Below are 12084 nucleotides of genomic sequence, written 5' to 3'. Positions count from 1 at the left end.
GAGTTGTTCAGATATGGATCATGTAAGCAGCTAGGTGATCTAGATACCTCCTCGACTGCACACACCATTAAAAAGTCAGGAAGCACGCCTAGTTTTTAAGAACATGGTACAGCTCTGCAAGCTCCAGCTGCTCTGAATCGAGACCTGCACGGACCGAAGGGGTCCAGACTTAACTAATTCACGGGGCTTTGCAGAGTGTTGCATGGACTTCCAAAAAGTAGGGTCTCCACAACAGAAATAGTATAGGCTATGAACTAATGAGCCGTAAGTACATATCATGGAAAATAAGCGCACATTGGGTATAAAATATGGTTGCACCGCATGGGTCGGCTCAGTTAGAGCCCTCACCAAGCTCAAGATTCAAGGAACACAAAGGGTCAAAGAGCTCTCTCGGAAAAGGGTACCGAGGAAGAGCCCACGTACGTTGGTGGTTTTCCAACTTTCCATTCCTCAAACTCCATGCATAGAGACCGAGAAAAACACACATGGAAAGTGAATGGCCATTCTAGAGGTAAGTGTTTGATGCAATGTATTATCATATACTCCGATGCCCACCACCGCCACAGCATCGGTAGTCGCTAATGGGGACAAGACATGGTGGTGAGCTTTCCTTTTTCTCATACTAGTTTGTTGATGTGGGGGGAGTCTTTGTGATGGCAACATAGCGCATGATGGAAGATAGATACTTTTCTTTTTGTGCTATAAAGTTTGTACCAGAGTGTCCTTTGCAAAAAAAAAACTAAAAAGGATCGACTGCCGTGTCGGGAAATCCGGGTCAACCCCTCCTTGCATTGGAATCTCTCATACGACGCGTATCGAAGGGAAAATTATCCAAAAAGTCTTAAATTTGTCAATTGTGTCAATTTAATTCCAAACATTTTGATGATTTGACAATTTAGTCCTTAAACTTTTGATGATTTGCCAATATAGTTCTTTCGGCCAAATATTCAAATAATAGGTTTAGAGCTATATTAATAAAAAGAAAGGTTTATGACTAAATTGACAAATCGTCAAAGGGTTTATAACTAAATTAGCACAATTGAAAGGTTTAGAACTGAATTGATTACCGTACAATATGTTTATGATTTTTTGGAGGATTATCCCCGTACCGAAAGGGGTTAACCTCCTGCTGTTTTAGAGATCCAAAATCAATTTTCTTGATATAATTTAATTAAGATACCGAAGGGTTTGTATATTTCATTCATAGCATTTTAACATATTAAATAATCAATTCTCTAAAAAATGACTGACCCTTTTCCTTTTATAGGATTAAGAGGACTGATTTTGAAATCCAAAGAATATTAGCAACTAAAAGCACGTAAAATGTTGGTTCGCTATCTCTTAACTCTTCCATTTCGTACGATTTAGTCCTCAAGAGTATGTTCGTGAAATCGAAATTTCTAATTTATTTGACATGTGCAATCAAGACATCTAACCAACTTGCTTGAGTTTGTGCAACCGAATCCTTCTTACCCATCATTAGACTTTTCAAGAATGGGTCATAAATCAATTTCTTAACTCGTATTTGATGGGCTGGGTTAGCTATATTCAGTAAATATATCATAAATGAGTTTATATGAGTGTTAAATGGGTCACAACTTACTTATACCCAACCCACCTCTAAGATTCTCTCTTCACTCTCTTTCGATTTCGCGCTCGCTCACTCCGTGCTTCCACCTTAGTTTGGTATAAATTTTCCTATATTTGGTCAAAAGCAATGTGGGTTAGATTAAGTATGGCTTGAGTATGAGTGGAGTTGGACATGAGTCATCAGGTCTGTATTGTATGAAAAAAATGTCAATTTGGATCGGATCATTTTCAATCCGATCAAACCCACCCATTTGACAGGTCTACTAGATGTTAACGACTACATCGATTTTGTCAACACGGCACGACCGATTTGCATACTCGAAGACCAATTCGTTTCGCAAAACGAAGCAAAGGGCTCTATCGCATTAGGAAAAGGAGCATGAGTACCCAATCCCCCTCACCATGTGTGCAGGAAGAGGCAGGAGAGGAAACGTGCGCTTCGACCTTAAAATTGGCCGTGGAAATTTTGGCCACGACAAGAAAATGGAGAACATACGTGGACCATGAACGGCGCGCAGTTTTTGAACGGGGACAAACCGGGCACACGAGCAGCCGAAGAGTCCAAAGGACAGAGAGAGCAGAGCAATCATCATGGGCTAGTAATAACGCCGCTTCCCACGCATCACCGTTTCGGCACAACCCTTCTCCCCCGGGCGCCTTTCCTGGCCCATGCCATTTTATTATCCAAACGTTACAAACAAATATAATAATTGGTGGAAGATCGAGGCAATGTGAAAACTTCTATTCTCTCTACCTTTTCAACAAGAGAAAAAGATGAGAAAAAGAAAACCCAATGGTATAATCTCGAGGGGATTTCCAAATTTCAATATATGTTCTCTCTTGGGAGCACGCATTATTTAAGGCCATTCTCGACATCCCATTTGAAATAATTTCTTTATACTTAAGAGGCATGTCGCACCGAACCGGTTAAATTCGGACCGGCGACGTATCGGGTCTCTGCAGGTGGCCCCGACCCGGAGCAATTCGCATGCAACCGACCGATGAGCTCCTCCGGATGTGTTTTGCTTCGGTTCCCGAGCAATTTGCGGCACGATCCTTTTTCGTGGCACATGGGTTCCCGGATAGTTAGGCTTGAGATGGCAAACATCTTGGAATGTTTTGAAATTTGAAGACCCGTTGAGGTGAATTTTTCTTTGGTTTTTTTTTTTTTGTGCATAGAAATGCGTATTGATATTGACTTTTGGTCCTCGAAGAAGGGCCCCATAGCTATTATTGCAAAGTCTTCAAAATATAGTGAGAAATCAAATGGTAATTGGGCGCTTTTTATGAATAATTTTTTTTATTTCTCTTTTAATGTATTTAATTTCACGATCAATCAAATCGATTATTCACGCATAAATTAACATGATAATACGCAAAGAGTACTTTTCGCTTTTGATCTAATGCTGAACAAAAATGCACTAAGCAATCTAGTTCATCGGAGGGTTTCTTATACGCATCGAGAGCTCTGTCTTATCGTCCACGCTAATCACTCGAAACACGCACGCATTGTTATTCCGAAGGAAAATAAAATGAAAAATTATAACACCCGACACGTGATAATTGACTCGAGGTAAACAGGTACATTGCGCTCGAGAGCATATAACAAATTTTATCCAAGGCTATGCGACGACATTAGTACGAGAAAGAAGGGTGCACGTTATTTTTCTCTCTAGAGATAAGTTCTAATTTAGCGATAATTTTGCCGACAAGCCCAAGTTTTTCTTTTTTAAATAAAGTAAAGTCTAGCACACGTGATGCAGGTCCGTGGACTTAGATTCGGGACAGACGACGATTGGCATCATACCACATAGTTTAATCATGCCCGATCTCATTTCGCTATCTCTAATAATTCAATAGACCCCAGGACAAGTTTTGGTAAGACACACATGTAATAAAAAAAAAAGAAAAAGAAAGGGAAGTGCATTACGAGATCCGACCCCAAAAATTAAAAGGACAGGAACCCACTCGAAATAACAAATCGTGGTTTTTTTTTTCCGATGAGGTCTTTGTATCGACGATTCGAGATTTTTATTTAATTCTTTCGATGATCCATTGATCCGATATTTATATCCACGATTCGAAGGTCGAAAGACTTGATTTTATGACGCACGACTCGTGATTCCGTTGCCAACTTTAGCGCCTCTTTCCTCTTCCGTCGCGCGAGGCGTATCGAGGGGAGGGGGGGGGGGGGACGACGATAACGGTGCTCGGAGTCCGATCTCGATATTATCAAATCGAATGGCGGATACCATTCAATCGTGGGAGATGCGCGAATCTTCCTGAATCGGGCATTTCGCACAGCATCTTCTCAGGCACACTTTGCATTAATGAGCAATCGACGCGAGTTTTACCCCTCGAGAGACAAAAAAAAAAAAGTGGGGCTATTTTTTTTATTTATTTAATCGAGAAATGATTTTACAAAAGATTTTTTAGTATTTGAATTTTACCACGTCCACACCATTTTGGGCATTTTAAAATCTCCCCTCACTAATGACAATTTACAACGATAAGTAGGAAGCTCCCCCCCCCCAACCCCCCACAAAAAAAAGGAAAAAGATCTCTAGCGAGCGGACGCCCGACCGAGGGCACCGAACGCGGGCCGTCGGATGGGGTTTGATCCAACGGACGGCCCCGATCGCGCCCCGGGACGCGCCCCCCGGGACGCTGGAAGAGGGAGCCTGACACGCCCCCTCCTTCGTTCCTCCCTCCATAAACCTCCGTCCTCCCACCTGCTCCTTCACCTCCACACTCTCTCTCTAACTCTCTCTCTCTTTCTCTCTCCTCTTCTTCTTCTCCTTCGTCTCCTTCGTCTTGTGCTGATCGCGAGCGAGCGACCAATGCCTGCGCGGCGCGGGCTCCGCTCTTGACCCGCGCAGCTCCGCCTTCGTTCGGCGGCGGCGGAGCCTCCGCCCGCTGATCCCGCGGCCGCCGCGACCGACGACCGGACGACCGAAGGCCTCGTGATCGCGTCCGTCCTCCGAATGCGGCGGCGTTCCTGAGCTCGGAACAGGAAGCGGAGAGGAGGCCGAGTCGCCCGCCGGAGGCTCGCGGTTCCGGCTCCGAGTGAGGTACTGCGCTCTCTCTGTCTCTGTCTCTGTCTCTCTCGTGGTCCGAGTTCGACGCGCCGAGCCTGCTTCGCGAAGCGCCTCCGGCCGGCCGTTTCGCTGTTTTTGGTTTAGGCTCCCCGTGCTTCAGTTGCCGCGAAACCGTGATTCTTAGCTCGTCGTCTGTCTAGGGAAGAGAAGCCGTGTTGTGCGAATGTGGAGAATGAAAGTGCATTGCGCCAAAACCGCCGATGTACGGTTTTTGCCGTACTGAAGGGCTGTTATCGGAGAGATGTTGAGCTCCAGATGGTGTCTATGTCCATCTGGAGTTCCAAATTCAAGGCTGTGTTTCATGTTTTGCTGGCTCCGATTGAAAAACGCTCGATTCTTTTCCTCTCTTTTTCCTAAACCTGCGCTTCCAGTGGTGGTGGCTGTGTTTCTTCCTCCTTACTGGTTCTTGCCTTCCCTGACCACTCGCGGTTGCAGATGAATGGCAGATATGTGATTCCCTTTCCATAAAGTTCTGTATGACAGAATCCAAAAAGTTCGCATGTCGCTTTTCTCTCGTGTGTCCAAAATTGTTTATTACACTTTTAACTCGGCTCTTTTGACTTGTCGTTGAACCGTTTCTCTTGCCTTTTGTTTCGGTGTTTTTGGTTTTTTGTTTGGCCCCCCTTTGTTTTGTTCACTTCTTGAAAATGAAACCCGGAAGGGAAGCGATGATGTCTCGCTTTCTCTGCGGAATGTTCATACGCTCTCGACTCAGGTGCTCGATGGATGACCCTGAACTCACGAGTCAAGAGAGTCGCTCGTTTCTCATGCCTACTCGCACTCGAACTTTTCATCGAGGGTCTCACCTAATTTACTGTCTAACTCCTCATGAAGTGCCTTTTTCATTGTGCATTTTTGAAATTACATATTAGTTAGATGGGGTTCGGGACTTTATCGTCCGCATTTAGCAGTCTCTTTTTGATTTACAAATGCGGGGTATGGATGTTTTAGGAGCAGCTGGTCCACTCCCTGAAAAAGTTCTCCACTTGCTTTGTGTTAGTGCCCTCGTATCTTGATCCGCGGCTAATAAAGCAATGCCAGGCCTTTTCTCCACTAAGATGCGCATATTACCTCAAATCACTTGATATATCTTCGTTATCACTGTTGCCCATCTACTATTTATGCCTTCCCTTCTATTCAAGTTAGTTTCCCTTCAATAATGCCGGTTTTTGACTAAACCGGTGTTGTAGGAGGTGGTCCTGTACGTATTGCATTGATGGTCTGCTCAATCAGAAGCTGAGTTCGCACGGTCGAAACCGGTTGTTGTTTTGACCAAAGAAAGCAACCTAAAGAGTACCGAGCTACTTGAAGGTAGAGCGCCAAGGGGAAGGAAGGAGAGAGTAAATATGATACTGATGAGGAGAAGACTGGCTTGCTGCACTCGAGACAGAGAAGTTAGCCTCGACTTCGATGAACAAGAGAGTAAGCTTCTAATTTTTATTTTAACAGTGCTACATCTAGAGATCTGTCGATTTTGTGGATCAATTTTAGTGCCGGTGCATTTGTGTTAATCCTTCCTGATTATCCGCCGCGATTGTCGCGTATCAGCTACTTGCCCCTTTGTTTTTATTGTGAACCTACCACACGTGGGTGTGCTTGCGTGAAGAAATTGGAAGATGTTCTGGATTATCAGTTAAAGAATTAAGTGGTGACCATTTTGTTAGGCAAAGATCTCCCCGGTTGACACTTCATCTATGGAGAATTTGCGGCCCATAACGCGGTAAGGATGAAGACAGAAACTGGGTGGGTCCATGAGAGCCTTCTCCTTGTTATTGCGTGTAGGGACCGAGCAGGAAACTAATAGCATAATAATTTTTCCCGTCCTCGTGAACAATCAGAGACCTAAAAAGCTTTTCTTTGCTTTTCAAGTCCGGTGACCTATTCGACCAAAAAAAAAAAAAAAGTCCGGTGACCCTTTGACCCTCGCCAAAAAAAAAAAAATGCCCGGTGCCCCTAATGAATACAAAGCTAGTCTCTTTCTTTTGGGGGTGACGAACAGAAAATAGAGAAGTTTCCTCTTCTTCTATTCGTCACCAATGTGGGAACCCCAGGAATCAAGCGCCAGAGTACGTAAGGTTAGGTTAGTTTTGCCGACTCATCGAGTTGATGCCCACCTGGACTTTGTTATAGAGTTGCCTCTGCGATGGTGGGAAGCTATCAATTCTTCCAATGTGCGAACTATGAAAGCCTAACTCTTGCCAAAAATAAATGATCTTGTAAGTAGTCAACATAGTTGGGCAAAAGTCTTAAAGAAGAATTTCTTCTCAGCCTCATTTTGAATTTAATAACGTGTGATACGTTTTCCGATGTGATGGTGTTATTTCCCTGTCTATCGTGGATTTTCAGACCGTCCTTTTTGACTTCTTGCATGAACGAGAACTGCTGGCAAATTTTTTTTTATTCCGAAACCTCGTTTTTTGAGTATGTGACTGTAAAGTTCCTGTTGCGTCCTCCCCCAACCGGCTGAATTTGAAGCGGCGATATTCTTTTTCCTTTTGTTTTGTCCCAACTCCCCTTCTAAAAACAAGTGGAGACCTTATATGAGTCTCGAGGGAATTTTTTTTTTCCTCTTTTTAGCTTCTTTCAAGTATTTCTCTCGTAGTAACTTTTCTTTCTCGGATGCGGGAGAAAAGTCGTGTTGCAGAATCTCTCCTCTCCATCGAGAATAGGAGATAATGAAGTAACGATTGTGACTTGAGAGAATGACCCTTGGCACAGAGCTCCCGGAAGTTGCATGATTATTTTGATTGAAAATTTGTGGTCCTTTCGGACAGTGAAATAACTATGGGTGGGGGACACAGGTTTCATTGTCTTTAATGGGCTTCTTGGTTCTGAAAAAGCAGACTACATTTCTCCATTTGTTGGATGGTATCGCTTGCTTGGTTCAGCCTTTCCTCCTTGCTCCTTTTCTTGTCGTATCCCACGGTCCCATTTTCCATAGCAAGATCTTGTTTGGAAGCAAGTACCAGTACCCTTTTTAAGTCTTTAAGGAGTTCGTCTTTGCTGAAGAAACTTCATGTGTGGTATATATTCAGTGGTCCTGAAGTCCGGGTTGGTGGGTTGTCTGGACTTTTAGGAAGTTTCCCTTACATGGCTCGAAAATTATCTATTGCTTGAGGAAACTTACGGATTTGATGTTTTTCCTGATCACGCAACATGTTTCATCTGCGGATAATAGCCCTCTGGAAGAACCTTGTAAATATACTAAATATGATGGGCATTGGGCACCAGTTATTGTCTGGTATTCTTATTTATCCTGGAATTTTCTGTGGAAGAAAGGTTATAAATCTCTATGATGGGCTCCCTGGGTAAATTTTCTATGGCTGCCATAAAGATAATATGACACCATTGATTTTTCAAATTTCAGGTCTTGGGTCAAATTCTTTTTTGTAATGGTACCCTTTGCGGTATCTTTTTCACGTACATCATCCGTTGGGAACTAGTGAACTCCATTGCTTCCTAGATAACCGTGCTCTAAAATCTTGTACATGTCAAAAGTGGAAGATAAACATGGGAACATGTGAAAATACTGTCTTAATTTTGGAGGTGCACATGCAGCTGATACACATCTAGGTCCTCACTGTTGCAAGTGTAAAGTAATTATGCCTTCTGGTGTTCATTTAAAATTTCAATCTTCTCCCATAAGAACTGCTTTGGCACTGGGTGATAGATTATTGGACTTGAACCTTAACGACTGAACTCTATAACAGAGGATGTAATTTTGTAGTGAAGAAAATCATCATTCTTGGCTCGGACGACTCATGTTGGTGGAGTTTACTAGTTGCCATCTATCACATAAAGAGATCCTCCAATAATTAGACAAAATGTGAAGTAGAATGGCTTTTTGAATAGATTTGAGCATTAACTTATCTGGTTGAATTGCTTCTTGAACAAACTTGAGCATTAAATTCTCTCATGTTTTCCGGTCCTTCTGACCACATCCGTCTTCTTTACGCCCAGATTATGAAGCACTTTCATTGCTTCCTCCATATTATGATGCTCTGAGACTTCTTGTGAAAACAACCAGAAAATAAACTTTACTTGGCTAATTTCAGAGATAATGACCTACAATGGCCTTGAGAGTTGCATACTCAACAATCACTCTTGTGAAATCGAGAGCCAAACAAGCAGGGGAGATGGATGTCCAACTGACTCTTTGGATGAAGATGATTCAAGTTTTTCTTCTAGTAAGGATGGTTTTGGATCGTTCTCCTCAAAATGGTTATCTATGAAAAGGGATGACCGAGAAGTGGAGGAATGGGCAGTCCCTGACTGTCCCCAGCACTTCTATGTGAAGGAAAAGCCAGCTTATTCTATCCAGTTTTCTGATGTGGAGACAATGAAGGAAAAGTTTGCCAAGCTATTACTGGGAGAAGATGTTTCTGGAGGGCGCAACGGCCATAGCACAGCTCTTGCCTTGTCCAATGCAATCACAAATCTGGCAGGTGTGAAAGATATCTGTCTCCCCTCCTTGTACTCATCTTGTTTCCCTTGCGCGGCTTTGCATAAGGTTTTACTTCTATAGAGCTACTCCTGGAAGAAAACCCAGTTTACCAAAAATAGAATTTTATTGAACGAAAAATGTTTTCCTGAAAAGAATTGCAAATTTGCAATTGGTCAAGGAAATTCAGGAAGTAAGAATCAAAAGAAAACTTTCCAATTGTATAGGAAATTGGATGAATGAATTACCTTAGGAATTGTTGCATCGTTGTAAGAAATATTTTTCAGCATCGTATATGTGACAGAAATTATATTTGCAGCATCGATTTTTGGGGAGCTGTGGAAGCTGGAACCACTGCCTGAAGAAAGGAAGAGCAAATGGCGGAGAGAAATGGATTGGTTGGTGTCCCCTACTAACTATATGGTTGAGTTGGTCCCAGCCAAGCAAAATGGTGCCAATGGCCACACTATGGAGGTACGTCTCCTCTTGGTTTAAGAGTGCAATACATGTCATGCATTATTCTGAGGTCAAGTTTCCTCATAATGGAGCAGATAATGACCCCCAAAGCCCGTGCAGACATCCATGTCAATCTTCCAGCACTTCAAAAGTTGGACTCTATGCTTATTGTAGGTGATTTCGTTGCTCACATCACAATCTGCAAAGCTTTTGTTCGTGATATCTCCTTCTGACTTATTAAATTTCATTTCTGCAGGAAACACTTGATTCCATGGTAAATACTGAGTTCTGGTATGCAGAAGGAGGTAGTCGAGCAGAAGGAAGGAATAAAAGTGAAAGGCAAAGCAAGAGATGGTGGCTTCCATCACCGCAGGTTCCAAGTACTGGTATTTCTGATAACGGAAGGAAGAAACTGATTTGTCAGGGGAGGTTGGTGCATCAAGTTCTCAAGGCTGCAAAATCCATCAACGAGAATGTTCTGCTTGAGATGCCAGTGCCGACCATCATCAGGGATGCACTTCCTAAGGTAAAACAAGTTATCTGTACATCAAATATTCTCAATTATGTATAACCTTGCAGATCTTTTCCAAGAACCCGGTGCATGCTATTGCATGTTCATTTATGTGTTTCTAGATAACGTCATATTGGTATCACAAACAAAGGGAACTATCTAATGGAATATTATCAGGATCCAGGATACAGTTTAAACTACAATATAGGGCCAAAAGAGTGACTTAAACTACAATATCTAGGGTGTGCGGAAGGGGCAATAGACACTTCATCTTTAGGCTTCATATGTGGGGATAATTGGCCATTTAAACAGACTCAATCTGTGTGTGTTTGTCCATAGTTACCTGCATCACAATCAAATTAAGTCCAGTTCAATTTTCTACTTTCCTTTGAATTTTCTAATGTTTATACTTCTAATCATCTAACAGTCTGGAAAGGCTAGCCTGGGGGATGCTCTAGACAAGGTGTTATCGGCAGAGACAACCTCAACTGGGGACATCTTTACATCCCTGAGTCTGAAATCAGAGCATGATGCTCTTGAGTGCATTAATAGATTGGAAGCTGCTGCACTCTCTTGGAAAGAGAAGATCGCAGAACAAGTGAATGGCAAATCACCAACCAGAACATCATGGTCATTCATCAAGGACCCAATATCCGAGCTGGATAAGACACAGTGGTTGTTGGATCGGGCAGAGTCTTTGATTCAGATTCTCAAGACTAAATATCCAAACCTTCCCAACACATTCCTTGACGTCACCAAAATTCAATATGGCAAGGTGAGTTCGAACTTTTGGCATTTGAACTTTCCTTATTTGACCCTTCGTGTGCCGTGTGCTCGTATACATACATGGACACACTTCTATTTTGTCAATCGGAGGTTCACCAAGCCGGATTAAAGTTTGTTGCTGGTGTGTGTTGCCTTTTGTAGCTATACTTGGGAAATAGGAATCATTGCCTTGCTCCTACCGTTATATATACATCTATTTTCGGCCACACTCCTACCAGTATAATAGAGAACTTGAATGATTGAACATTTCAAACCAACATAGTTTACTTCTAACATATGTCAAATGTGTACTTATCTACTAGTTGGACTCGATAATATGCATAGAGGGAATCGGTATTAGATGACCTTCTTAGGATGTTGCACCACAAAAGGAAAGAAGCTAATACCTGCTTTACTTTTCGACCATTTAGGATGTCGGGCATTCGATACTGGAAGCATATTCTCGCGCTCTGAGAAACGTTGCTTTCAGCATCCTATCCAGAATACAAGACATACTGCAAGAAGATTCCCTGAGCAACCCCAATTCGCCGGCCGTCTCTCCCTGCTTCTCGGCACTGAGCTTCGCCAGTGTTCCCGTCAGTCCGGTAATCAGCCATCGGGTGAGGCACTCGCTGATTGATCGGATGAATAGGGCCGACGCTCGACGCAGCGACTCGTCCGCGATCAGCACCTCCGACCTGGAGACTTCGTTCAGCGAACGCAAGACGAGCTCCGTCATGGCGACACCCTCTAGGAACCGCGTATGGTGCATCAGGAGGGAGGCTTGTAGCACCGTATCTCCGACAAGCTCCCCTTGATCGGTGACTCGCGGTTTTGTTTTGTAAATCATAGTAACGTGTAAGGTTAGTGAGAAATCGATAATTTTTGTTCTGCCCCCCTACCTATTGTCGAATTGGTCCGAATGGTGACATTCCAGATGGTCACGCTCATCAGTGATCATAGTGTCGTAATGTATCAGTTCGATTATACTTAAATGAGAAGTCTGATTTGGAGGTGCTTAGCATTTTCGTAATGCTATATATAACTTTCATAATTCTAGAAATATCTTCACCTCACGCTACGTTATCTCTGGTAAGCGACCGACGAGGCCAAATCTGGCAACTCAGTTGGGGTCATGCGACGACCCTCAGGAATCCTAGGCCGTGCCAAATCTGGAGCCTTTCGCCAATTTTGAGGTTTTTTTATATATAAAAAACAGCAAA

The 12084-nt window shown here is 43.0% G+C and overlaps 1 protein-coding gene across 2 annotated transcripts; it reads left to right on the top strand.

The window, feature by feature from the left end:
* Nucleotides 1-4500: 4500 nt before the first annotated feature.
* LOC115690026 (rop guanine nucleotide exchange factor 14) lies at nt 4501-11760 on the top strand. 2 transcript variants are annotated; one of them, XM_030616246.2, is made up of 8 exons: nt 4501-4661; nt 5879-6110; nt 8744-9133; nt 9449-9603; nt 9681-9755; nt 9842-10111; nt 10524-10871; nt 11293-11760. In XM_030616246.2, exons 2-8 carry the CDS (start codon nt 6035-6037, stop codon nt 11677-11679), a joined length of 1701 nt encoding a protein of 566 aa, XP_030472106.1. In that variant the 5' UTR covers nt 4501-4661; nt 5879-6034; the 3' UTR covers nt 11680-11760. The 2 variants fall into 2 exon arrangements, with proteins under 2 accessions (XP_030472106.1, XP_056173991.1); XM_056318016.1 differs by having other exon boundaries at nt 8716-9133.
* The last annotated feature ends 324 nt before the right edge of the window (nt 11761-12084 follow it).

This window comes from Syzygium oleosum, unplaced genomic scaffold (genome assembly GCF_021117445.2).
Source record: "Syzygium oleosum isolate NSW1041296 unplaced genomic scaffold, Sole_v2.1 Sole_v2.14, whole genome shotgun sequence".
Classification (NCBI taxonomy): Eukaryota; Viridiplantae; Streptophyta; class Magnoliopsida; order Myrtales; family Myrtaceae; genus Syzygium; species Syzygium oleosum.
Note: the sequence above shows the minus strand (reverse complement) of the source record. Positions and strands in the feature narration are given on the sequence as shown.